The sequence below is a fragment of the Mobula birostris genome, chromosome 5, assembly GCF_030028105.1.
Source record: "Mobula birostris isolate sMobBir1 chromosome 5, sMobBir1.hap1, whole genome shotgun sequence".
NCBI classification, from domain to species: Eukaryota; Metazoa; Chordata; class Chondrichthyes; order Myliobatiformes; family Myliobatidae; genus Mobula; species Mobula birostris.
The window spans coordinates 125,757,900-125,782,964 of NC_092374.1; the positions used below are offsets into that span (position 1 = coordinate 125,757,900).

Below are 25,065 nucleotides of genomic sequence, written 5' to 3' on the forward strand. Positions count from 1 at the left end.
GACTGCAAGATTGCAAATGTCACTCCACGCTTCAAGAAGGGAGAGAAGCAGAAGAAAAGAAAACTAGGCCAGTTAGTCTGACCTCAGTGGTTGGGAAGATGTAGAGTTGATCATTAAGGATGAGGTCTCAGGGTACTTGGAGGCACATGATAAAACAGGCCACAGTCAACATGGTTTTCTCAAGGGAAAATCTTGCCTGACAAATCTGTTGGAATTCTTTGAAGAAATAACAAGCAAGATAGGCAAAGGAGAATTTGTTAATGTTGTGTACTTAGATTTTCTGAAGGCCTTTGACAAGGTGCTACACATGAGGCTGATTAACAAGCTATGAGCCCATGGTATGGCAGGAAATATTCTAGCATGGATAAAGTAGTGGCTGATTGGCAGGAAGCAAAGAGTAGGAATAAAGGGAGCCTTTTCTGGTTGGCTGCAGTGACTAGGGGTGTTCCACAGGTGTCTGTGTTGGGAGCGATTCTTTTTATGTTATATGTCAAATATTTGGATAATGGAATTGATGGCTTGGGTACAAAGTTTGCAGACAATATGAAGGTAGGTGGTGAAGCAGCTAGTTTTGAGGAAATAGGTTACAGAAGGACTTGGACAGATTCAGAGAATGGACAAAGAAGTGGCAGATGGAGTGCAGTGTCAGGAAGTGTATGTTCATGCACTTTGGTAGAAGAAATGAAAGTGTAGACTATTTTCTGAGTGGTGAGAAAATGCGAAAAACTGAGATGCAAAGGGACTTGGGAGTCCTTGAGGAGGATTCCCTAAAGGTTAATTTGTAGGTTGAGTCTGTGGTGAGGAAGATAAATGTGATGTTGGCATTCATTTCAAAAGGACTAGAATATAAATGCAAGGATGTAATGTTGAAACTTTATAAAGCACTGGTGGGGCTTCACTTCGAGTATTGTGAGCAAGTTTGGGCCCCTTAGAAAAGATGTGCTGAAACTGAAGCCGGTTCAAAGGAGGTTCACGAAAATGATTCCAGGATTGAATGGCTTGCCATATCAAGAGCATTTGATGGCTCTGGCCTGTATTCACTAGAACTCAGAAGAATAAGGGGTGACCTAATTGAAACTTAACGAATGGAGAAAGGCCTCGATAAGGTGTGGAGAACAAGTCTTTATGTAAATTTAAGGCAGAGGTTGATAGATTTTTGATTGGTCAGGGCATGATGGATACAGGGGGAAGGCAGGAGATTGGGGCTGAGAGGAACATTGGATCAGGCATGATAAAGTGGCAGAGCAGACTCAATGGGCCAAATGGCATAATTCAGCTCTTGTGGTCTTATGGAATACTTACGACCTTCCACAGATGTGCATTGTTACATGTTGCATCACTGGATGGTACAGAAACTGCACTGTGTTGGACAGGAAGGCTTTATAATGGGTAGTTAGAACTGCCCAATGCATCACCAGCAGAAGCCTACTGCCATCAATGTGATGAAGAACCTCACTCACCCTGCTCATGGACTGTTTGTCCGACGCCCATCAGGAGGAAGGCTGTGTAACATCCACATTAGGACCACCTGACTTAAAAACAGTTACTTTCCCCAAGCAGTAAAGTTAATCAACACCCCTCCAATCAATCCATGTACCTGTCCAAATTCTCTTAAATGTTAAAATCTGCCCCGTATCCACCACTTGCATTGGCAGCTTGCTCCACGCTCTCACCATCCTCTGAGTTTAGAAGATGCCCCTCATGTTCCTCATTAACATTTGATCTTTCACCCAAAGCTGGTATTCATGGATTATTGATTATTGTTCATTTACAATCAATAAAAATGTATGAATTCCTCAATTGATTACTATTAGGTGCTAATACACAGTTTTATAGTACTATAGTAATATTGGTAATGTTCTAATTTGTTCTGTATTTAATATACATATATAATTTGTTAATGATCTGTTTCTATGAAACTTCGGCTAATTGAGAAAGCCAGTTAATTGGGCCAAAATGTACTGGTCCCGACATGTCCTAATTAATCGGAATTATGTGTGTCTTTTATTTCTGAGTAGCTTTGAATCTAATTTATTCTAGTGCTGAGAGCTCTTGAAAGTAATCAAATCATTAGAACTTTCTTTGTGAGCATGGCTATGATGTAAATTGCATCCCACAAAACCCTTAATTATTTTCTCTTTTCTCCACAGCAACGTTAAATCCCTTTACAACAAGGCAACCACTCTTCAATACTTTGCTTTATTCACTAGTGCCCATTATGGGATTTGCTGTGGTTGTGTTGTTCTCTTTCTGGATGTACAGGCATCACAAGTTGGCATATCCACCAGTACTTGTACCAACACAGGTATGGTTCCAAACTTATTTGTTTAATATTTATATTTTTGCATGCTCTGATTGACAGAGGCTGTAAGTATACCTTAAGTAATTTTATGCATTAGTGCAACTGACTTGAATTGGTGTCTGATTAAATTATCTATCAGCAATTCTTGTGTATATCTTCCGTCACTAACAGAGACAGAAATCAATGGCATGCTGAATTGCTTTTCAAATTCACGATCAAATACTTTGAAGTACATTTCTGCACTAGAATTAATATTCTTGAAATCAATACCCAAACCCATTTTGAATTTCTGTTCTGTAATATGTAGTCTTTTGCTTTCTTTTGACCATTCTTTACTGTAGCTGTAATGAGGGTTGAGAGCTATTTAAGGATATAGATGCAAGTTAACATGAAGTTGAGGTCATAAGTTTATTGCACTGTAAAACTAGGTCAGAGTGCCAAATGGCTACTCTTGTCTAGTATTACCGCATGTACCTTCATTATTATCATATCATCATCATCGTCGTCAGCTGTGTCATATGACATGGGTGATCATGGTTTTATCCATGACCATGATTGTTCTTGGCAATTTTTTTCTATTGAAGTGGTTTGCCATTGCATTCTTCTGGGCAGCGCCACAAGACGCGTGACTGCCTCTCCCCCCCAACCATTATCGAACTCTTCAGAGATTGTCTGCCTGGCATCAGTGGTCACATAAGCAGGACCTGTAATGTGCACCAGCTGCTCATACGACCATCCACCACGTGCTCCTATAGCTTCACATGACCCTGATCGTGGGGGCTAAGCAAGTGTTACACCTTGGGTGACCTGCAGGCCGGCAGAGGGAAGGAGTACCTTACACCTCCTTTGGTGGAAAATGCTGAAAAACATGAGGTCAGGTAGCGTGTAGAACATAGAATAGGGGTGGATGGGTGTGTTTTTTAACATGTGATGAAGAGTCCTTAAAAGAGAGTCCAAAGGCTCTGGGAACAGTTCAGTGATGAGGGTAAGTACAGTTCAGTGAAGTTAACCCCACTAATTAAGAGCCTGATGGTTGAGGTGTAATAACTTCCTGAACCTGGTGGTGTGGTTCCTGTGTTGTCTTCCTGGTGGCAGCAGTGAGAGGAGAGCATGACCTGGGTGGTGGGGTCCTTGATAATGGATGTTGCTTTCCTGCAGCAACGCTCTGTATAGATGTGCTCAATGGTGGGGAGGGTTTTACCAGTGCTAGACCACACCATATCCACTACTTTTTGTAGCATTTTCTATTTAAGGGCATTGGTGGTTTCTATAGCAAGCCGTGATGCAATCAGTCAATATACTCTTCACCACACATCTATAGAGATTTGTCAAAGTATTAGGTGTCATGCCAAATTTTCACAAACTTCTAAGGAAGTAGAGGTGCTGCCATGCTTTCTTCGTAATTGTACTTAACACACTGGGTCAATGACAGATCCTGTGAAACAAAAACACCAAGGAATTTAAAGTTGCTGATCCTCTCCACCCCAATTCTCTGGATTAAGACTTGCTTATGGACCTTCAGTTTCTTCCTCCTGAAATCAATAATCAGATCCTTTGGTCTTGCTGAAATTGAAAATCTGGCTAAGTGGTGCCAGACTCAATCTCCCTCCTATTTGCTGATTCGTCACCACCTTTGATTTGGCCAATGACAGTGGTGTCGTCAGCAAACATAAGTATGGGATTGGGGCTGTGCTTAGCCTCACGGTCATAAGTATACTGCAAGTAGAGCAGGGGGCTAAGCACACAGCCTTGTGGTGTACCTGTGTTGATGGAGATCATATAACCAATGCAACTGACTGGGGTCTGCAAGTGGGAAATCAAGGATCCAATTGCAGAAGGAAGTACTGAGACCAAGGTTTTGCAGCTTATTGATTAGTTCTGAGGGATGATAGTATTGAATGCCAAGCTGAAGAGCATCCTGATGTATGCATTTTTGCTGTCCAGATTTTCCAGGGTTGAGTGAAGAGCAAATGAAATAGCATCTGCTGTAGACCTGTTATGATGGTAGGCAAATTGGAGTGGATCCAAGTCACTTCTTAGGCAGGATTTGATATGTTTCATCATCCACCTCTCAGAGCACTTCATCGCAGTGGATGTAAGTGCTTCTGGACGATAGTCATTGAGATTGGTTACCACGTTCTTCTTGGGCACCAGTATAATTGAAGCCTGCTTGAAGCAGGTATGTACCTCAAACTGCCGAAGCAAGAGGTTTAACATATCAGTGAACACTCCTGCCAGTTAATCAGCACAGGTATCCCATCTGGGCGGGATGCTTTCCATGGATTCACCCTCATGAAGGATACACTCATGTTCTCCTCAGATACTGAAATCAGAGTCATCAAGGGCTGTGGGAGTTCATGTTTCAACAGTTAAAGTGAGCATTGAGGTCATCTGATAGCAAAGCCTTGTTGTCACCTTTGTCACTTGATTTTACTTTATAAGAAGTGATAGCATTCAAGCCCCGCCACAACTATTGAGCTTCCTTCCGTAATTCAAGTTTAGTCCAGAGTTTATGCCTGCAAGATATCTTTACACAGATCGTATCTGAATGACTTAAATCTTGCGTGGTCACCAGACCTGAATGCCACTAATCTGGTTTTCAGTAAATTGTGGATCTTATGATTTATCGAGGGCTTTTGGTTGAGGAAAGCACCGAATGATTTTTGTGGCAATACATTCATCCACGACTGTTTGTATAAAGACCATGACAACTGTAGTGTATTCATTCAGATCCTCTGAGCCCTTGAACACGCCCCAGTCTACCATCTTGAAGCAATCCCATTACCGCTTCTCTGCCTCGCACGACCACCTCTTTGTTGTTCGAATCAAAGTACCTTTCCTCTTTAGCATCTGCCTGTATGCGGGTAGGAGAAGGACAGCCTAATGATCAGATTTCTGAAATGTGGTCTGGGCATTAGGGCATGGAATGGTTGGCATTCCTTAATGTAATATAGCATGTTATAACGTGTTAGAACCCCTGGTGCTGCAGGTTGTATGAAAATGGTATATAGGCAGAGATTTCTTCAGAAAAGCCTAATTGAAGTCCCCAACTATGATTTAAAATGTATTGGGGTGGACTGTTTTTTGTTTGGTGATGCCAAAGCTACAATCAGGATTACGGAGCAGAACTCTCTTGGTAAGTAGAATGGTTGGCACTTAATCATTAGATGTTTTTGAGGTTGGGGGAACAGAAGCACAACAAAACCACCACATGGCGAGCATCACGGAGAATTTATCATGAAACTCAGATGCCTCACCTCTTGTCCTCTTTGAAACAGCAGTTTGAGCCATCCTGTGTATTGAAAAGCTTTTGGATCTTGCCAGTGCATCTGGAGTGTTCATAGTAAGCCATGTCTCAGCAAAACACAAACTCAGCAATTTCTCATTTTCCTCTGATACAGCAATTTTACCCTTGTATTCTCCAGTGACTGTGCATTTGCTAACAAGATGCTGGGCAGAGGGTTCTCATTCCTCTGCATTTCATCCTGGCTTGGAGTTCATCTCTCTTGCCTCTTTCAGCTGTGGTGATTACTTTCGTCATCTTAAAGGTGTTATACCTGCAGGATTGAGAGTTAAGTCCACCGAATCCTTCTGAAGACTGTGAAATCAGTAGTTCAGTAAGACGTGTTAAAAGTACATTCCTTAAAGGGAAACTATATGCTGCAGATTGCGGTGAGATTAAATCAAAAGAATTATATTTAGAAGTTTTGTAAGCAGCCTGCAGCACATCGCTGTAGTTTACCAGCACTATCTTGACCACTCTATCTATGCCTCTTTTACACCTTCATCAAGTTGCCTCTCATCTTCTTTTGTTCCAAAGAACAAAGCCCTAGCTCACTCAACTCTTCTACATAAGTTGTGTTCTCTAATCCAAGGAGCATCCTGATAAATCCAGTTTAAAACCCCTCTCTAAAGCTTCCACATCCTTCCTATAATGAAGTGACCAGAACTGAACACAATACTCCAAGTGTGGTCTAACCAGAGTTTTATAGAACTGCAACGTTACCCTGCAGATCTTGAACTCAATCCCCTGAATAATGAAGGTCAGTACACCATATGTCTTCTCAGCATCCTATCAATTTGTGTGGCAGCTTGTGGGATCTATGGACTTGGACCCCAAGATCCTTCTGTTCCACTGCACTTCTAAAAATCCTTCCGTAAAACTTTGTATTTTGTCTTCAAGTGCGACCTTCCAAACTGTGTAACTTTGTCTATTTCTTGTAACCTATTTCAAACTCCTACACGATCCACAACTCCACTGACCTCTGTTTACTCTGCAGACTTACTAACCCACCCTTCCACTGCCTCATCCAAGGTCATTTACAAAAAGCACAGAGCAGGGGCCCCAGAACAGATAGCTGCAGACCACCACTATCTCCAAGCTGAATGTACACTCCATCTACTATGATCTTCTGCTTTCTGTGAGCTAGCCAGTTCTGAATCCACACTGCCAAGTTCTATGGATCCCATGTCTCATGACTCTCTGGATGAGCCTTCCATGGAGACATGGCAAGCGTCTTACTAACATCCATGTACACCACATCCACCACTCTACCTTCATTAATTTATTTTGTTGCCTTTTAAAAGTCATAAGTTTCATGAAGCATGATTTGCCCCTCCCAAAGACACACTGACTGTTTCTAATAAGACTCTGCTTTTCCAAATGCTAGTGAAATAATTTGGATGATGAGTTATAAGGAACACAGATAAAGGATGGGAAGAGCTATGAAGTGAGGACATTTGGAGAAAGATCTGAATCAAAGAAACCATGTAGTCAAATACAGAACGATGGGAAATGCCCAGTACCACATGCTGCGCTAATGTTCTGGAGGGAGAAGTGGGGAAGCAGACCCAAATTTGGTTCTGATTTCACAGAAAAAGTGAGTTGCCTGATGTAGGTATCGAGTCCAGAAGGCTGCGATGTACGTAAATGATCGATAAGGTGCTGTTCCTCCAGTGCACATTGCACCTTGTTATTACAGTGTAGGAGACCAGAACACAGGAATCGGAGTAGATCGGACAATTAAAGTGACAGGCAACAAGAAGCTCTGGGCCTTACAGTGCAGCTGCTATGCAAAGCACTCATCCATTCTGCTTTTTGTTTCTGTAATATTGTGTTCAGCAAATGTCATACACGATATGGGAAGAAGTAGAGGCAAATTGCTGTTACCTGGAAGGATTATTTGGGTCCCCAGAAGGAAACTGTATCACCTAATGCTTTTTCATGGGCAAACACTGTGGGAAGGGGAATAGTTGATGGAGGTAGCAGGGCAAACCGAGGAATCTAAAAGAATGAAGACTTTGGAATGCTAGAGGGGAAGATGCATCTGGTAGTGGAATCTCACGGAATTGTTTGAAATTATATTGAAATGGTTAATAACCATTCTGCTGATCTCAAAAAAACACTCATCAGTCAAAAGCTAAATTTATTTCTTCCCAAAATCTAGAGCAGAAAGGACATTTTTTTGGTAATAATAGGTTGTCTGGCACAGGTAAACATTAATGTGTTCATATACTAGACCTACATATTCATCATTTTTCTTGTCTTTTAACTCTTGTTTGCTCCTTTATGGGATCTGTGCCATGTAAATCATAATTATGGTACTTGTGCCACTAAAAAGCAAAGACAGCAGAACTGATACTGATTCATTTAAAAATTGGAAATGGAGATCCGAATTTCAACTTAAATTTGAATAGTAGGTTTTTTGGCAGTTCTAAAAGAAAGTTCTATCAATGTTTTGTTGGAAGCTTTTGAAATGGATGGATAAAATGTAATCTTAAAATGATAGATGCTTTTGTGTTTACCTTGTGTCAAATTCCCAGAATGTGGTCACTAATGTGCAAATTAAGATTAACATTGCAAGGTGTTACTGCCATCTGCTGTTCATAAGGGTATATTTATTTGACTTAGACCACAGACCATAAAACATAGAAGCAGAATTAGGCCATTCAGCCCATTGAGTCTGCTTCACCATTCCATCAAGGCTGATCCTGGATTCCACTCAATCCCATACACCTGCTTTCTCGCCATAACCTTTGATGCCCTAACCAATCAGGAAAACTATCAATTTTTGCTTTAAATATACCTATGGACTTGGCCTCCACAGCTTTCTGTGACAGAGCATACCACAGATTCACTACTCTCTGGCTAAATAAGTTCTTCCTTACCTATGTTCTAAAGGGTCACCCTCAATTTTGATGCTGTGCCCTCTAGTTCTGACGCCTCCACCATAGGAAACATCCTCTACACATCCACCTTATCTAGGCCTTTCATCATTCAGCAGGTTTCAGTGAGATCACCCTGCACCCCCACCACCACATTCTTCTAAATTCCAGTGGGTCCAGGCCCAAAACTGCTAAACGTTCCTCGTATGCTAACCCCTTTATTGCTGGAATCACCTCGTGAACCTCATCTGTCAAATGATAGCACATCCTTTTTGCGATATGGAGCCCAAAACTATTGACAGTACTCCAAGTGCGGCCTGACCAGTGTCTTATAAAGCCTCAGCATTATCTCCTTGTTTTTATATGCTATTCCCCTCGAAATGAATGGCAACATTATGTTTGCCGCCTTGATCACAGACTAAACCTATAAATTAACCTTCTGGGAGTCTTGCATGAGAATTCCGAAGTCCCTCTGCATCTCTGATGTTTGAATTTTCTCTCCATTTAGATAACAGCCTGTACTTTTGTTCCTTTTACCAAAATACGTCGTCATACATTTCCCAATATTGTATTCCATCTGCCGATATTTTGCCCATTCTTCCAATTTTTCTAAGTCCTTCTGCTATCACATTGCTTCCTCAGCACTACTGACCCTTCCACTTATCTTCGTATCATCTGCAAACATTGCCATAGAGCTATCAATTCCACTTTCTAAATCACAACAATGTGAAAAGTAGCAGTCCCAGTACTGACCTCAGAGGAACATCAGTAGTCACCAGCATCCAGCCAGAAAAGGCCCCTTTTATTCCCACTTGCTGCCTTCTACCTGTCAGCCATTCTGCTGTCCATGCCAGTATAGAACATAGAATAGTACAGCATAGTACAGGCCCTTTGGCCCACATTGTTGTGCTGACCCTGAAACACTGCCTCCTATATAACCCCCCCCACCTTAAATTCCTCCATATACCTGTCTAGTAGTCTCTTAAATTTCACTCGTGTATCTGCCTCCACCACTGATTTAGGCAGTGCATTCCATGCACCAACCACTCCCTGAGTAAGAAAACCTTCCTCTAATATCCCCCCTTGAACTTCCCACCCCTTACCTTAAAGGCATGTCCCTTTGTGTTGAGCAGTGGTGCCCTGGGGAAGAGGTGCTGGCTATCCACGCTATCTATTCCTCTTAATATCTTGTATACCTCTATCATGTCTCCTCTCATCCTTCTTCTCTCCAAAGAGTAAAGCCCTAGCTCCTTTAATCTCTGATCATAATCCATACTCTCTAAACCAGGCAGCATCCTGGTAAATCTCCTCTGTACCCTTTCCAATGCTTCCACATCCTTCCTATAGTCACACCACCAGAACTAGACACAGTACTCCAAGTGTGGCCTAACCAGAGTTTTATAGAGCCGCATCTTTACCTCGCGACTCTTAAACTCTATTCCTCGACTTATGAATGCTGACACCCCATAAGCTTTCTTAACTACCCTATCTACCTGTGAGGCAACTTTCAGAGATCTATGGCCATGTACCCCCAGATCCCTCTGCTCCTCCACACTACCAAGTATCCTGCCATTTACTTTGTACTCTGCATTGGAGTTTGTCTTCCAAAGTGTACCACCTCACACTTCTCCAGGTTGAACTCCGTCTGCCACTTCTCAGCCCACTTCTGCAACCTATCAATGTCTATGTCTCTCTGCAGTCTTTGACAATCCTCTACACTAACTACAACACCACCAACCTTTGCGTCGTCTGCAAACTTGCCAACCCACCCTTCTACCCCTACATCCAGGTCGTTAATAAAAATCACGAAAAGTACAGGTCCCAGAACAGATCCTTGTGGGACACCACTAGTCACAACCCTCCAATCTGAATGTACTCCCTCCACCACGACCCTCTGCCTTCTGCAGGCAAGCCAATTCTGAATCCTCCTGGCCAAACTTCCCTGGATCCCATCTCTTCTGACTTTCTGAATAAGTCTGCCGTGTGGAACCTTGTCAAGTGCCTTACTAAAATCCATGTAGATCACGACCACTGCACTACCCTCATCTATATGAGCGGTCCCCAACCACCGGGCCGCAGATCATGCGCTACCGGGCCGCGAGGAAGCGATATGATTTGGTCAGCTGCACCTTTTCTCATTCCCTGTCATGGCCACTGATCAGCCATTACGCATACGAGGTCATGACCCGTGCGTCATCCGTGTCAGAGCGGGAAGGCGATGAACTCCTCGAGCTTGCAAATGACGACGGGCTGAAAAGTATGTTTGACATCACATCTCCGTCGGCATTTTGGATCAAAGTCAAGGCTGAATATCCTGAGATAGCCACGAAAGCACTGAAAACGTTGCTTTCATTTCCAACATTTTTCTGCTAAGCGGAGTTTTCTGAAATGAATGCAACGAAAACTATATTGCGGAATAGACTGGACATAAGGAACACCCTTCGAGTATCGATGTCTCCCATCACCCCTCGATAGGACGGTGTTGTTGCAGGGAAACAAGCCCAGGGCTCCCACTGATTCAGCGATATTGTGTGTTGCAATGATTTTATATATTCATACGGGGAAAATATGTGCTGTGCGTTCAATATCCAAATATTACTTAAAATGTTATGATGCTATTGACTTATAAGTGACCTATATAACCATATAACAATTACAGCATGGAAACGGACGATCTCTGCCCTTCTAGTCCGTGCCGAACGCTACTCTCACCTAGTCCCGCCGACCTGCACTCAGCCCATAACCCTCCATTCCTTTCCTGTCCATATACCTATTCAATTTTTCTTTAATGATAATATCAAACCTGCCTCTACCACTTCTACTGGAAGTTCGTTCAACACTTCAAGCTCCCCTGATAATTGACTTATCACTGTACTCATGCGAGGAAAATATGCGCTGTGTGTTTAATATTAAATTCGTTAGATAAACCCTTTTAGAAACAAAATTGAGTGTATTACCTACTTATCACCTATATTCCGGTAGTGACTAACACCCACTCCCACGAACAGAATCGCCAAAAAGGATTTGCTTGGGGGGAGGGGGGGAAATCGGCAGGTCACGACGGGCATGAGCATTTGTGCCCGCGCAAGGCTTCATGGTCATTGTAGTCTTTTGGGTAAACAACATATTTGACTGCTACTCTTGTTCGTTGGCAACCCTACGCCGCCCGCCCCCCCGGTCGGCCGGTCCGCAAGAATATTGTCAATATTAAACCGGACTGCAGTGCAAAAAAGGTTGGGGACCCCTGATCTACATGCCTGATCACCTCCTCAAAGAACTCTTATCAGGCTTGTTAGACACGATCTGCCCTTCACAAAGCCATGCTGACTGTCCCTGATCAGACCATGATTTTCTAAATGCCCATAGATCCTATCTCTAAGAACCTTTTCCAGCAGCTTTCCCAGCACAGACGTAAGGCTCACTGGTCTATAATTACCCGGACTAACCCTACTACCTTTTTTGAACAAAGGGACAACATTCGCCTCCCTCCAATCCTCCAGTACCATTCCTGTGGACAACGAGGACATAAAGATCCTAGCCAGAGGCTCAGCAGTCTCTTCCCTCGCCTCGTGGAGCAGCCTGGGGAATATTCCGTCAGGCCCCGGGGACTTATCCGTCCTAATGTATTTTAACAACTCCAACACCACCTCTCCCTTAATATCAACATGTTCCAGAACATCAACCTCACTCATATTGTCCTCATCATCATCAAGTTCCCTCTCATTGGTGAATACCGAAGAGAAGTATTCATTGAGGACCTCGCTCACTTCCACAGCCACCAGGCACATCTTCCCATCTTTATCTCTAATTGGTCCTATCTTTACTCCTGTCATCCTTTTGTTCTTCACATAATAGAAGAATGCCTTGGGATTTTCCTTTACCCTACTTGCCAAGGCCTTCTCATGCCCCCTTCTTGCTCTCCTTGGCCCCTTCTTAAGCTCCTTTCCTGCTACCCTATATTCCTCGAAAGACCCATCTGATCCTTGCTTCCTAAACCTCATGTATGCTGCCTTCTTCCACCTGACTAGATTTTCCACCTCACTTGTCACCCATGGTTCCTTCACCCTATCATTCTTTATCTTCCTCACCGGGACAAATATATCCCTAACATCCTGCAAGAAATCCCTAAACATCGGCCACATGTCTGTAGTACGTTTCCCTGCAACATCATCATCCCAATTCACAGCTGCAAGTTCTAGCCTTATAGCCTCATAATTTGCCCTTCCCCAATTAAAAATTTTCCTGTCCTCTCTGATTCTGTCCTTTTCCATGATGATGCTGAAGGCCAGGGAGGGGTGATCACTGTCCCCCAGATGTTCACCCACTGAGAGATCTGTGACCTGACCCAGTTCGTTACCTAATACTAGATCTAGTATGGCATTCCTCTTAGTCGGCCTGTCAACATACTGTGACAGGAATCCATCCTGGACCCACTTAACAAACTCTGCCCCATCCAAACTCTTGGAACTAATCAGGTGCCAATCAATATTAGGGAAGTTAAAGTCACCCATGATAACAACCCTGTTATTTTTGCACCTTTCCAAAATCTGCCTCCCAGTCTGCTCCTCTGTGTCTCTGCTGCTACTGGGGGGGGGGGGGGGGGGGCCTATGGAATACTCCCAATAGAGTAATTGCTCCCTTTCTGTTCCTGACTTCTACCCATACTGACTCAAAAGAGGATCCTACTACATTACCCACCCTTTCTGTAGCTGTAATAGCAGGCATCCCACTCTGCAAAAACTCATTTCAGTGAGGTAGCACCATCAATTTGCGGGAGACTCCCGGAACTTCCGGGAGAGTTGGGATGTCTGCAATAGAGTAGCTCCTTAGCTGCTAGCCAGCTAGTTTAAATAACGTTAGCTATGCTAATGAATGAATGACACCTGTTAAACTCACCTCAACATGTCTTTTACAGTCTTAACCCACCGTGGGCAATAGAAAAGTCACTGTTGCAAACAGTGCAGCGAGCAACACTGTCATTATTTTTGATCCCTATTAGGCAGGGGTACACTTTAGGGTAGTCTGGGGTGACGTACGTTTTATATTTTCTTTTTTTGGAACACTCTGCCATGACGTGCGCGCTCTCGCTCTCTCGTGGTCGCTCTTGCGCGCTCTCTCACTCTCTCCCTCTCTCTCGCACTCTCAAAAAAATTGGTTTCCAGGACATTGTATATAATTTGCTGGCATCAGGGAGCCGCTATTAATATGCGGGAGACTCCCAGAACTTCCGGGAGAGGTTGGATGTCTGTAATAGTATCCCTGACCAGTAATGCCACCCCTCCTCCCCTTTTACCCCCTCTCTATCCCTTTTAAAACACTGAAATCCAGGAATATTCAGAATCCATTCCTGCCCTGGTGCCAGCCAAGGCTCTGTAATGGCCACTACATCATAATTCCATGTATGTATCCAAGCTCTCAGTTCATCACCTTTGTTCCTGATGCTTCTTGCATTGAAGTACACGCACTTTAGCCCTTCTACCTTCCTACCTTTACACCCTTTATTCTGCTTCTCTTTCCTCAAAGCCTCTTTATATGTTAGATCTGGCTTTACTCCATGCACTTCTTTCGCTGCTCTATCGCTCCGGATCCCGAGTTTAAACCCTCCCGAGCCTAAACCCTCCCGAGCCATGCTAGCAAACCTACCTGCAAGGATATTGCTCCCCCTTGAGTTCAGGTGCAACCCATCCAATCTGTACAGGTCCCAGCTTCCCCAGAAGAGATCCAAATGATCCAAAAATCTAAAACCCTGCTCCCTGCACCAACTCCTCAGCCACGCATTCAACTGCCATCTCTTCCAATTCTTACCATCACTGTCATGTAGCACTGGCAGCAATCCTGAGAGCGCCACCGTTGAGGTCCTGTTCTTCAGCCTTCTGCCTAGTTCTTGAAACTCACACTTCAGGACCTCATCTCTCTTCCTGCCTCTTCCAACATGTATCCTTCCTGTAACACCATAGGCTTTTATCTTCTTAAGCAGTCTCTTGTGGCACCTTATCAAGTGCCTTCTGAAAACCCAAGTAAATGACATCCACTTCCTCTCCTTTGTCCAACCTACACTTCCTCAAAGAACTCTAACAGATTTGTCGGGCAAGGTTTCCCTTTACAGAAACTATGCTGACTTTCACTTATTTTATCATTGGTCTCCAAGTACCTCAAAACTTCATCCATAATAATGGACTCCAACATTTTCCCAACCACTGAGGTTAGGCTAACTGGCCTATAATTTCCTTTTGTCTTCTTCGCTTCTTACTGAGTGGAGTGATATTTGCAATTGTCCAGTCCTCTTAAACCGTGCCAGAATGAAGTGATTCTTGAAAGATCATAACCAATGCATCTGCTATCTCTTCAGCAACCTACAAACGTATTTCAGAACTCTAGGATGTAGTCCATCTGGTCCAGGTGACTTATCCAGCTCCGTGGCCAAATCAGCCATGATATTATTGAACAGTAGAGCAAGCTTGACGAGCTATATGGCCTTCTACTCCTATTGCTCATGTTCTTATGTTCTTCAGCCCTTTGAATTTGCCTTGCACTTTTTCCTTTGTAATAGGATGGCACTCAGTCCTGATCCCTGATGCTCACAGACGTCTGGCGCACTGCTGGTGTCTTCCACAGTGGAGACTGATGCAAAGTATTTAATAAATTCATCTGCCATTTCCTTTCTTCCCCATTACTATCTCACCAGTATCATTTTCCAGTGGTCCAATATCAACTGTCACCTCCCTTTTACTCTTTATATAATTGAAAACACTTCTGGTATCCTGCTTTATATTATTGGCTAGTTTGCCCTTGTATTTCATCTTTTCCCTTGTGGCTTTTTTTAGTTGCTTTTTGTTGGATTTTTAAAAACTTCCCAATCATCCAACTTCCCACTCCCTTTTGCTACATTACATGCTCTTTCCTTGGTTTTTATGCAGTCTTTAACTTCCCTTGTCAGCTATGGTTGCCTACCCCTACCATTTGAGAACTACTTCTGTGGGATATGACTATCCTGTGCATTGTAAATTATTCCCAGAAACTTCAGCCATCTCTGCTCTACTGTAATCCCCTTTATTCCATAGCGATACTAATACATCTGACGTACTTCTCTCTCTTAAATTGCAGTATGAATTCAATCATATTATGATCAGTCTCATAAGGGTCCCTTTACCTTAAGCCCCCAATAATATCTGGATTATTACACAACGCACAATCTAAGATGGTTTTTCCCCAATTATGCTCAAGCACAAGCTGCTCTAAAAAGCCATCTCGTAGACATTTAACAAATTCCCTCTCTTGCGATCTGACACCAACCTGACTTTCCATTGCATATTGAAGTCTCCCATTACAATTGTGACATTACCCTTATTAAATGCCCTTTCCAGCTCCCTTTGCAATCTCAACCCCACATCTTGGCCGCTGTTTAGAGGCCTATATATGATTCCCAAAATGTTGTTTTTTAACCTTACAGTTTCATAATTCCACCCACAAAGATTCAACATTTTCTGACCTTATGTCACCTCTTTCTAAGGATGTAGTTCCACCTCTTGCCAACAGAGGCACACCACTGCCTATGCCTTCCTGCCTGTCCTTTCGATACAAAATATATCCTTTGGCTTAAAGCTCCCAACTTTGACCTTCTTTCAGCCACGACTCAGTGGTGCTCAGAACGCCATACCAACCAGTCTTCAATTGTGCCACAAGTTCATCCACCTTATTCTGAATACAGGTCCACAATCAAGTCCCTTATTTAACCTGTCTGAGTGCGGTGGACTTTAGGACCCGGCGGAGCTCCGGACCTGCGCACATCCTCCTCTATACTTTAAATCATCTCTAGGTTACTCATAATACCTAATACAATGTAAATGCTATGTAAATAGTTGTTATACTGTATTGTTTAGGGAATAATGACAAGAAAAAAATTTATTTCCAACAAAAACATAAAAATATACAGCTTCAAACGAACCGAATCAAACACATGGTAAATGATTTATTGGAATAAATGTAGAACGTTGTTGTCACTATAAAACTCCAGTAACTTGTCTTTCTGTTTATTTAAATCATATACAGTGGTAGTCCCAACACTATTTTCTTCAGTAAGACGCCGCACAGACACACCACGATCAAGCTTCTGCAATAACTCCACTTTCTGCATTATTGATAATGATAGATGCTTCCTTCTCTTTTTCTCACTGTAGCCCATAGGGGTATCTGCAGCTTTTTTTGACATTTTCACAGTGAAATTAAACACAAAGTCAACAGTGAACACAAAATATCAGCGAACAGCAAATGCACGTGTAACCAGTACGAGCGCTGAGCCACAACTGACGTCTGGCGGCCTCTGCTAGTGCTGCCACGTCACACCTGAGTGTCGTCAGCTGTTGGCAAAAAAGACTTCGGTTTTCAAAGCTTTTTGGATTTCAGAACTTCGGATAAAGGAATGTGCACTTGTACTATGTATTTAAATACAGTACTTAAGTCTTGCATTCTTCGCCCTTTTGAATTTTGCCTCAGTGGTACAATTTAACTCTTTGCTCTGTCTGCATTTGTACCCAATCATTGGCTTGTCCTTCCTTACATTCACATTACACCCATCATCTGCTTGTAAACCTGCTGGCTCACCCTCAGCTCTACCATACTGGTTCCCATCCCTCCCCCTATTACTTTTTTTAACCACTCCCAACAACTATGAAACCTGCCCAAAGGATATTGGTCCCCCTCGGATTCAAGTGCAATCCGTCCCTTTTGTACAGGTCACACCTGCCCCAGAAGTGGTCCCAATGATCCAAAAATCTGAATGCCTGCCCCTTACTCCAATTCTTCAGCCAGGCAGTTAAGTGCCACCTCATTCTATTGCTATCCTCATTGTCATGTGGCACAGACAACAATTCCAAGATTACTACCCTTGAAGTCTTGCTTCTCAACTTCCTTCCTAACTCCCTGTATTCTGTTTTCAAGACATCCTCCCTTTTTCTACCTATGTCTTTGGTACCACTATGTACCACATCTTCTGGGTGCTCACCCTCCCTTTGCTTAGAGCTATATTTGCAAAACAAGTTTATCATACAGTTTGGATTACTATGGGGTTTGGTTCTTTCCTTTAATTTGCAATGCCTCAATTTGCTTTAAAACAAAATCCTATATTATTTAATATTACCATAAAATTTTCTTCCAGCTAACTTTGTGTAACATTCATCTAAAGTTGTTATAGCTTAGATTTTCCTCTTGGTTATTTTTTATTCAATCAATTTGTATATGATTTGTTTTGAAGTGTTCATTTTTCAAATTGAATGTCATAGACTTTAATTTCAACTTAAGCTGCTAAATTGGACAGGATGAGCCATTTACCTTTAATATTAGACAGTGATCAACTACTGCCATTCCAAAGAAACCAATTTGTTTGCATACACATTTAGAGGATTTTTGTTGGTGTTATTCTATGAGTAGAAGATAGCTAGTGTGATTGGTGGAAGTATTGATGGATTCTTAAATAAATCTGGTATTTCTTCAGCATAGAGAAAAGGGTAAGGTTAGTACTATTAAGCATGGAAGGGGCATGGGTGATGCAAGAAAGGCACGACTTTGCTTGAGTTTGGAGCCAGTCAGGATTACAAGACTGCTGGGAAAAGTCATTGATGCATTACAGCATGGTAGGACTTCTCTTAAAAGTGAAATAGAAAGTAACAAAAACTTGAAATCTCACTTATAATTTTGGTTGTATCTTTTAAAATAAGGTGACTTTTTGATTGGGATCCGCCCTTGCCTTAGTTTACCGTCATAGAGCAAAGTACAACAGGCCCTTGGGTCATGGCCTGCCAAATTTAATGAAGCTGATCTGCTCTGCGTGTACATGATATATATTCCTCCATATACAGTATTTACATAGATATAATTACATAAATATTTGTGGTTTCTACTAATATTGGGAAGATGAACCTGAAACCATGTATGAAAGAAATAATGTCCAATTCATATCATTCACAACCACACCTCCAGTTGTGCTATGATACGTTGGACAGTCTGTGTACATACTATGTAGATACTGCTTGGCATAAGCAGGCATCAAAGAAAGATCTAAAGTTTGATAAGACCATAAGGCATAGGAGGAGAGTTAAGACGTTCAGCCCATCGAGTCCACTTTAATTATACCCAATGACTTGGCCTCCACAGATGCCTGTGGCAATGAAGTCTACAGATTCACCACTCTCTGGCTAAAGAAATTCTTCTTCATTCTCTTCTAAAGGGACGTCCTTCTATTCTGAGGCTGTGCCCTCTGGTCTAAGATTCCCCCACTACAAGAAGCTTCCTCTCTATGGCTACTCTATCTAGGCTTTTCAGTATTTGATAGGTTTCAATGAGATTCCCATCCCAGGGGCTCCTACACTTACAAATCCTGTGCTTTCTCTGCCTGTTGTGTTTTGGTAATCCATTAAATAGGTGAGATATGCCCTATTGGATACCGATGACACTTACATATATTAAAAGGATATTTGTAGCTGAATGATGTACAGACATTTGTAGATTGGACCTGAAATGTTATTCTCAGTGACTCAGTTCAAACTGCAAAGTACACCCACAACTGCAAGTTCTGCATTGGCATTTCTTCGGAGTTTTAGGGTGAAGATAAAATCAGCTCTCTTAAATATCATATAGTTAAACCCATTTATTGCCTGAGTTATTGTGCCTTGAGAAGCACTAGCCTTTGGCTGTGTACACCCTGTCCTTCCGCAAGTAAGTGTGATGCAAATATCCTGTTCAAGAAGTAACTGTAAATAATCCAACTGCAAGCAGGGATAAAAGTTGTAATTCTTTCACACTTTACAAATTTTCCAAAAAATATTGGACAGAGAAATACTCTTAAGAAAGATGACCCAAAAACATCTATAGCACAAAGTCATTTAAGAAGAACTAAATTTAGTATTAATTAGTTGGTGAGGAAAAATCCAGGCAAATATCTATCTCCAGCCCTGAGGCACACAGAGCTAGAGCACCAAAGGTTCACCAGCCTCTGGCTGAAGAGATCCTTCTTATCCTGGTTCTAAAGGGAGGCCCTTCTATTCTAAGGCTGTGTCTCTGGTCCTCAACTTGCCCACTACAGGAAACATCCTCTCCACATCCACTCTGTCTAGGCCTTTCAGTATTTGATAGGTTTCAATAAAATTCACTATAATTCTTCAAAGTTACAGTGAGTACAGGCCCAGAGCCATCAAACACTCCTCATTCACTTACCATTTCATTCTTGGGATCATTCTCGTGAACCTCCTCTGGACCCTCTCCAATGCTAACACACCCTTTCTTGGATAAGGGGTCCAAAATTGCTCACGGTACTCCCAAGTGCAGTCTGACCAATGTCTTGTAAAGCCTCAGCATTATATCTTTAACCTCATTATTACATTTTCTAGTCCTTTTGAAATGAATGCCAACATTGCACTTGCTTTCCTTACAACCAACTCAATCTGCAAGTTAACCTTTTGGGAATCATGCATAAGGACTTCCAAGTCCCTTTGCACCTCTGATTTTTGAATTTTCTCCCTGTTTAGTAAATAGTCTTTGCCTTTATTCCTTCTACCAAAGTGTATGACATACACTTCCCTACACTATATTCCATCTGCCACTTCTTTGCCCATTCGCTTAACCTGTCTAAATCATTCTGCAGACTACCTCACTACTCCCTGTCCCTCCACCTGCCTTTGTATCATCCACAAACGGCCGCAAAGCCATCAGATCTATGATCCAAATCATTGACATGTAATATCAACATTTGTTGACTATGTTTTAATAATGCGGTCGTAGAGCAGAGAAACATAACTCCCTTCAGCTCATCATTTTCCTGGTAATAATCAATACCTATCCATGTTCCAACTCTCAGTGATTTAAGTACCCATCCAGGTACTTAAATATTATAAGAGTGTTGCACTCCATTCCCCTCTAAAGTAGTGCATTCCAGATTATAGCCACTCCCTGAGTCAAAAAATAATCTTCTTTGGGTCACCTCTAAACTTCCTACCCTTTGCTTTGTATCTGTACCCTCTTTTAGATGACCTTGCTTTGGAGAAAAGCTTCTTAAAATACACCATACCTATATCCTTCAATCAGGTCCCCACTCTGAGTTTGTTTTCCATGGTGCAGAGAAAACGATCTTATCTAGTCATTCTTTATAACTGAAATATTCCACCTCAGGAAGCACCCCGGTGAATTTCTTCTGCACTCTGAAATTCTCTCTCATCAGCAAAGTAACAAAATGTCATCAACTCTACTACCAAGTGGCACTTCCCTGGTAGCCCTTGCCTTGTCAGAATTTTACCAGGACCAAGAAGTTGAATTCCAGAGGATGTTAAGTTAACAGGATGTCATAGTCATTGTCATAGTCATACTTTATTGTTCCCGAGGGAAATTGGTTAAATTGTTAAGACTGTTTATGACATCAGGAAGCCTTGGTCAAACTAAATGAGTGAGTCGTGTTCTCATGATTAACACAAAGGAAGATGGTTGTGGATGTTAGTGTCCATTGACCAGTCCTCAAGACATTGCAGCAGGTAGTATCTCAGGCCCAGTGATCTCCAGCTGTTTCATTGAATTGAATGATCTTTATTGTCATTATGCATAGGTACAATGAAACTCTGTTTGGCTTCCTCTCAGGCAATTAAATAAAGCAGTGGATAAAAACAAGACAGTAATAGAAAAACAGTATTAAATAGATAAGTAGCAGAAAATAAGTTGCAGCAGCACCAGAATATCACAGTAATGCACAAAGTGCCAATTCCACGTCAAGGTCAAAAGTAGGGACATTAGCTGATGATTGTACAATATAGAATTTCATTTTCAGCCCCTTAGGAGTAAAACAACGCGGATCTGCATTTAATGGAACCTCATGACTCTTTCTGATCTATTGTGGCATTTAAAAAAAACATAATTCGGCACTATTGTATAAGATAATGACCATCTCTAATGAGAGGCTAATGAGAAAGCCATCATCGTGTTCTCTGCCATCTTCATGTTAGAGCAGGGGTTCCCAACCTTTTTTATGCCATAGACCAATACTATTAAGTAGAGGGTCCCCGGTCCCCAGGCTGGGAGGTCCTTCCTAATGTTTGAAACTTTAGGAATGACATCTTCCAACCAGGGTCATTCCAACATCCATGGTATGTTGGTTCTGTAGCACAGCTATATGAGCATTTGAATTCCATCTCGTTTGGCATCAGTAAAAGTGACTAAGTGGATTGTAATAAAAACAATGTTAGGTCTTTAATCTTCTTACAGTTATCCTAATTTGGCCTGTTCTACATGTTCACACCAGGATGGTTGGCATTCAACTGGTGTTTGAAGGGATCTTTTAATTAGCAATTTAAAATCAAGATTGCTGGAAGATTGCAATAAATTTTGTCCGCACCAACAATATTCAGGTTGTGAGAGCGGTTGATATAAAAATGTTGGTTGCAATCAATTGACAAATTCTTTAAGAGAAATCTGTTACTAAGTCAGGCTAGTTGAAATTGGTTGCTGAAATACCAACTTTGCATTCCAACTAATTGTGTGAAGACACATCAGAAATATACATTAGTTTCTTAAAGATAAAGGACTAGCACCAGTCAGTTAATAAAGTGTTACAGGATCTCTCAACATGAAGGTTTTGACCTGGGCTTCCTTTTTGTATGCTCTTTAAATTTTGTGAGCACTTAGATCATTTTGTTTTTGCTCATGTCATTTCCACTGAGATGGTTTTCACTCACAACTGTGACTATTAATCTGGCAACCACTTGTTTGTGCCAGTAATTCAGTTGCACATTTTACTTTTGGAGTCACCAAAAAAAAGTGTAGTTATCACTTGTGAATCATTTCATGAAATTTAAACAGTATGAAATCAGCATTACTAAATTTCCAATACAGTCACAATTTAGAGCTGCAATTTTATTTCTGTTTGGGTAAAGTTTAATTTGTTTAACTATTTCAACCTTAAAATCTGCTAGTAAAGCAAACTTCCAGAAATGATTAGGTACTTCTGTTAATTCTGGCACTTCAGAGAGTGTTTCTGTCCACTATAGTACGTAATACTGGGGCAGCTTTTAACAATATTATAGCATGATTAGAAGTTAAAAATATTTAAAATGGGTCTGCATATTTGCTTGTGCCAGGTACTGAATCTAAATAGGCATTGATAGTAAGCATATCAATATCACATGGCCATCCAGAACATTCATCATTTGCTCAAACTACTTTTATCTGTTTCAGCTTCATGCTTTCTCCAAATGGTAATTTCTTTTGCTTTTCTTTTCTCAAGCATGCCTTTCATATAGAGATAGAGGTAAGGTAACTTGGAGCCATTGCAGCATTCACTTTTTATATCTCACTAATTTTTTTAAAAGGTAGTTCTGCATGAACCCATTCTCTGCATGAAATGCTAATATGGATTTTAATAAAGAAAAAAATAGTATTTAATAAACTTGTTTATAATGTTGCAATGTTTCTTTCTGAAACTGTTTACAGCAGCTGAATTACATACACTTTAACCTCTACTACAGTTTTGAAAACATTTTTGATTGTTTAATTAGTAAATATTAATTTAACAGTTGCAATAATTAATGCCATACTAGACAGAAATTAGAGCATGCAATAAAATGCTGTGCATTGCCCATATTTTTTTTAAAAGTTTCTGCCATGCGCAAATTACTTTAGTCATATTTTGCTGAGTTTTTTTCCAACTTTTCTGCATTGACCATAACATGTTGAACATGTTAGAGAATACAATAATTTGTTATGTTTGATTTTAATTGATTAGATCTTTGAGATTTGTTGTAAAGCTTTCTATTAAGTTGAATTATTGGATTGTTCTGCAATAAAGTTTAAATTGTATAATAATTCCTTCTGTTCTGGTTGGCTCACTTTTAATGAGATAGCCAAAGTCCTGAAAACTGCTTAACAGGTTTTGTGTGGATATTTTCCAGTACATTCATTCAGGTTTTTACTGTAAAATACTATCTCATATCTTTAGCTTCATTCCTCAAAATAAATACAGCATGGAAAATTTCTAGTCTGTTTTATAATTTCTTAGGACCAATTTAATGTACTGTGGTGAACCCTTGATTTCTGAAAATAATAAAATTGCATAATATTTTAAGTATTTGCAGTTTAAAATGTCACTTTTAGTTCAGTTCTTGAATGTAATCTTCACTAGAGAAAACACAATGTAAGTTAGATGAACTGTAGTAAATATTAATTGCTAGCATGACCTTGTTGAACCGAAAATATTTACATTGGATTTCTGTTTAAAAAAATCAGTGCGGTATTCATAATTATTAAATGTTATTTTTTCACATTCAAATAATATGAAGCAGAAATCTGAAATTTATTAGATGAATTTTCATGTTTGTTTTTCTCAGCTCTAATGCTTTCAGGTGAAATCTGCTGCTCAAACTATATTGAAATCTTACTTTGTAGGACCCGGGGCCAATACCACCCTCTCCACTGCTTGGTTTAAAGCCTTTGCAGTTACTAGAGGTCAAGGCTAGAGGGCGCTTTGGTTGTGTCTGGAAGGCTCAGCTGCTTAATGAGTATGTGGCAGTTAAAATATTCCCAGCTCAGGTACAGTGCTTTTATTATTCACTTCCCGCATATTAGGGAGATGGGCAATCATTTTTCAGCAATATTTACCTTTTGCTTGTTTGATTAATTTCTCAGCAATATTTTGTAATGCTATGGTGTTTCTGTTTATTGTAGGATAGACAGTCCTGGCAAAATGAATATGAAATATACTCTCTACCGGGAATGAACCATGAAAATATTTTGCACTTCATTGGGGCAGAGAAAAGAGGTTCAAATATTGATGTGGAGTTGTGGTTAATAACATCATTTCATGAAAAGGTAAAGTTTTATGTTTAAGGAAACTTCTTTTGTCTGATTCTTCAGAATTTGAATTTTTTTGGGCTGAATCACCACTAAAATATCCTTACCCCTTCCAGCACTAGTACTGAATTTGTTCTGGACAAAACAGTGATTTTAAAATAGATGAACATCTTTATTCGGCTTATTCTTGTTTGCTCGAGTAAGCTGGTGATTTGATGCATTAAAAGTGGTGATGGATTATTCTGATCATATTAGCTCTTTTAAAGATTGCTTTCAACAAAGTGAATAAAGATCTACAGCAAAATCAATTTGAAGATTCAGATTAAAATAGATGAGTTTATTTAAATCAGCAACATTTTTTACTGTTTGATTTAATTATGTTGTTATTTCCATGACTAAATGAATCTTGGCACTGAGTTGTTATTTTTCTTAATCATGAGTTTCATTTCATTATTCTGATAAGTGAGCTGTAATCAAGCCTAAACTTCAAAAACCTCAAATATGATTAAGAGAAATGCACAGTTAATGAGAATGAAGTACATGTAGGATATTGTGCCTTGGGATTTGGTGCTATTTTGCAGTGGTACTTATGAAATTTGATTTTGTCTGCTTAGCCACCACAAAAATAATTTTAACCTTACCAGCACCATTGCTGTATTTACTCCAGACAATATAAAATAGATCAGGGTGCTTGCCAAGTTGGTCAGAACAAAGTTGGTAACGGATAAAACTTCCCATATACATATCTTAAAAGCTCGTCAATTTTACAATTAACTGAT

The 25,065-nt window shown here is 40.8% G+C and overlaps 1 protein-coding gene across 1 annotated transcript in view; it reads left to right on the forward strand.

The window, feature by feature from the left end:
• acvr2aa (activin A receptor type 2Aa) overlaps positions 1 to 25,065 on the forward strand; it is a 146,878-nt gene that overhangs the window by 92,565 nt on the left and 29,248 nt on the right. Inside the window, exons 4-6 of the mRNA XM_072258626.1 lie at positions 2,151 to 2,305; positions 23,882 to 24,025; positions 24,161 to 24,304. Coding sequence (XP_072114727.1) covers positions 2,151 to 2,305; positions 23,882 to 24,025; positions 24,161 to 24,304 — 443 coding nt within the window. The remainder of the gene's footprint in view (positions 1 to 2,150; positions 2,306 to 23,881; positions 24,026 to 24,160; positions 24,305 to 25,065) is intronic.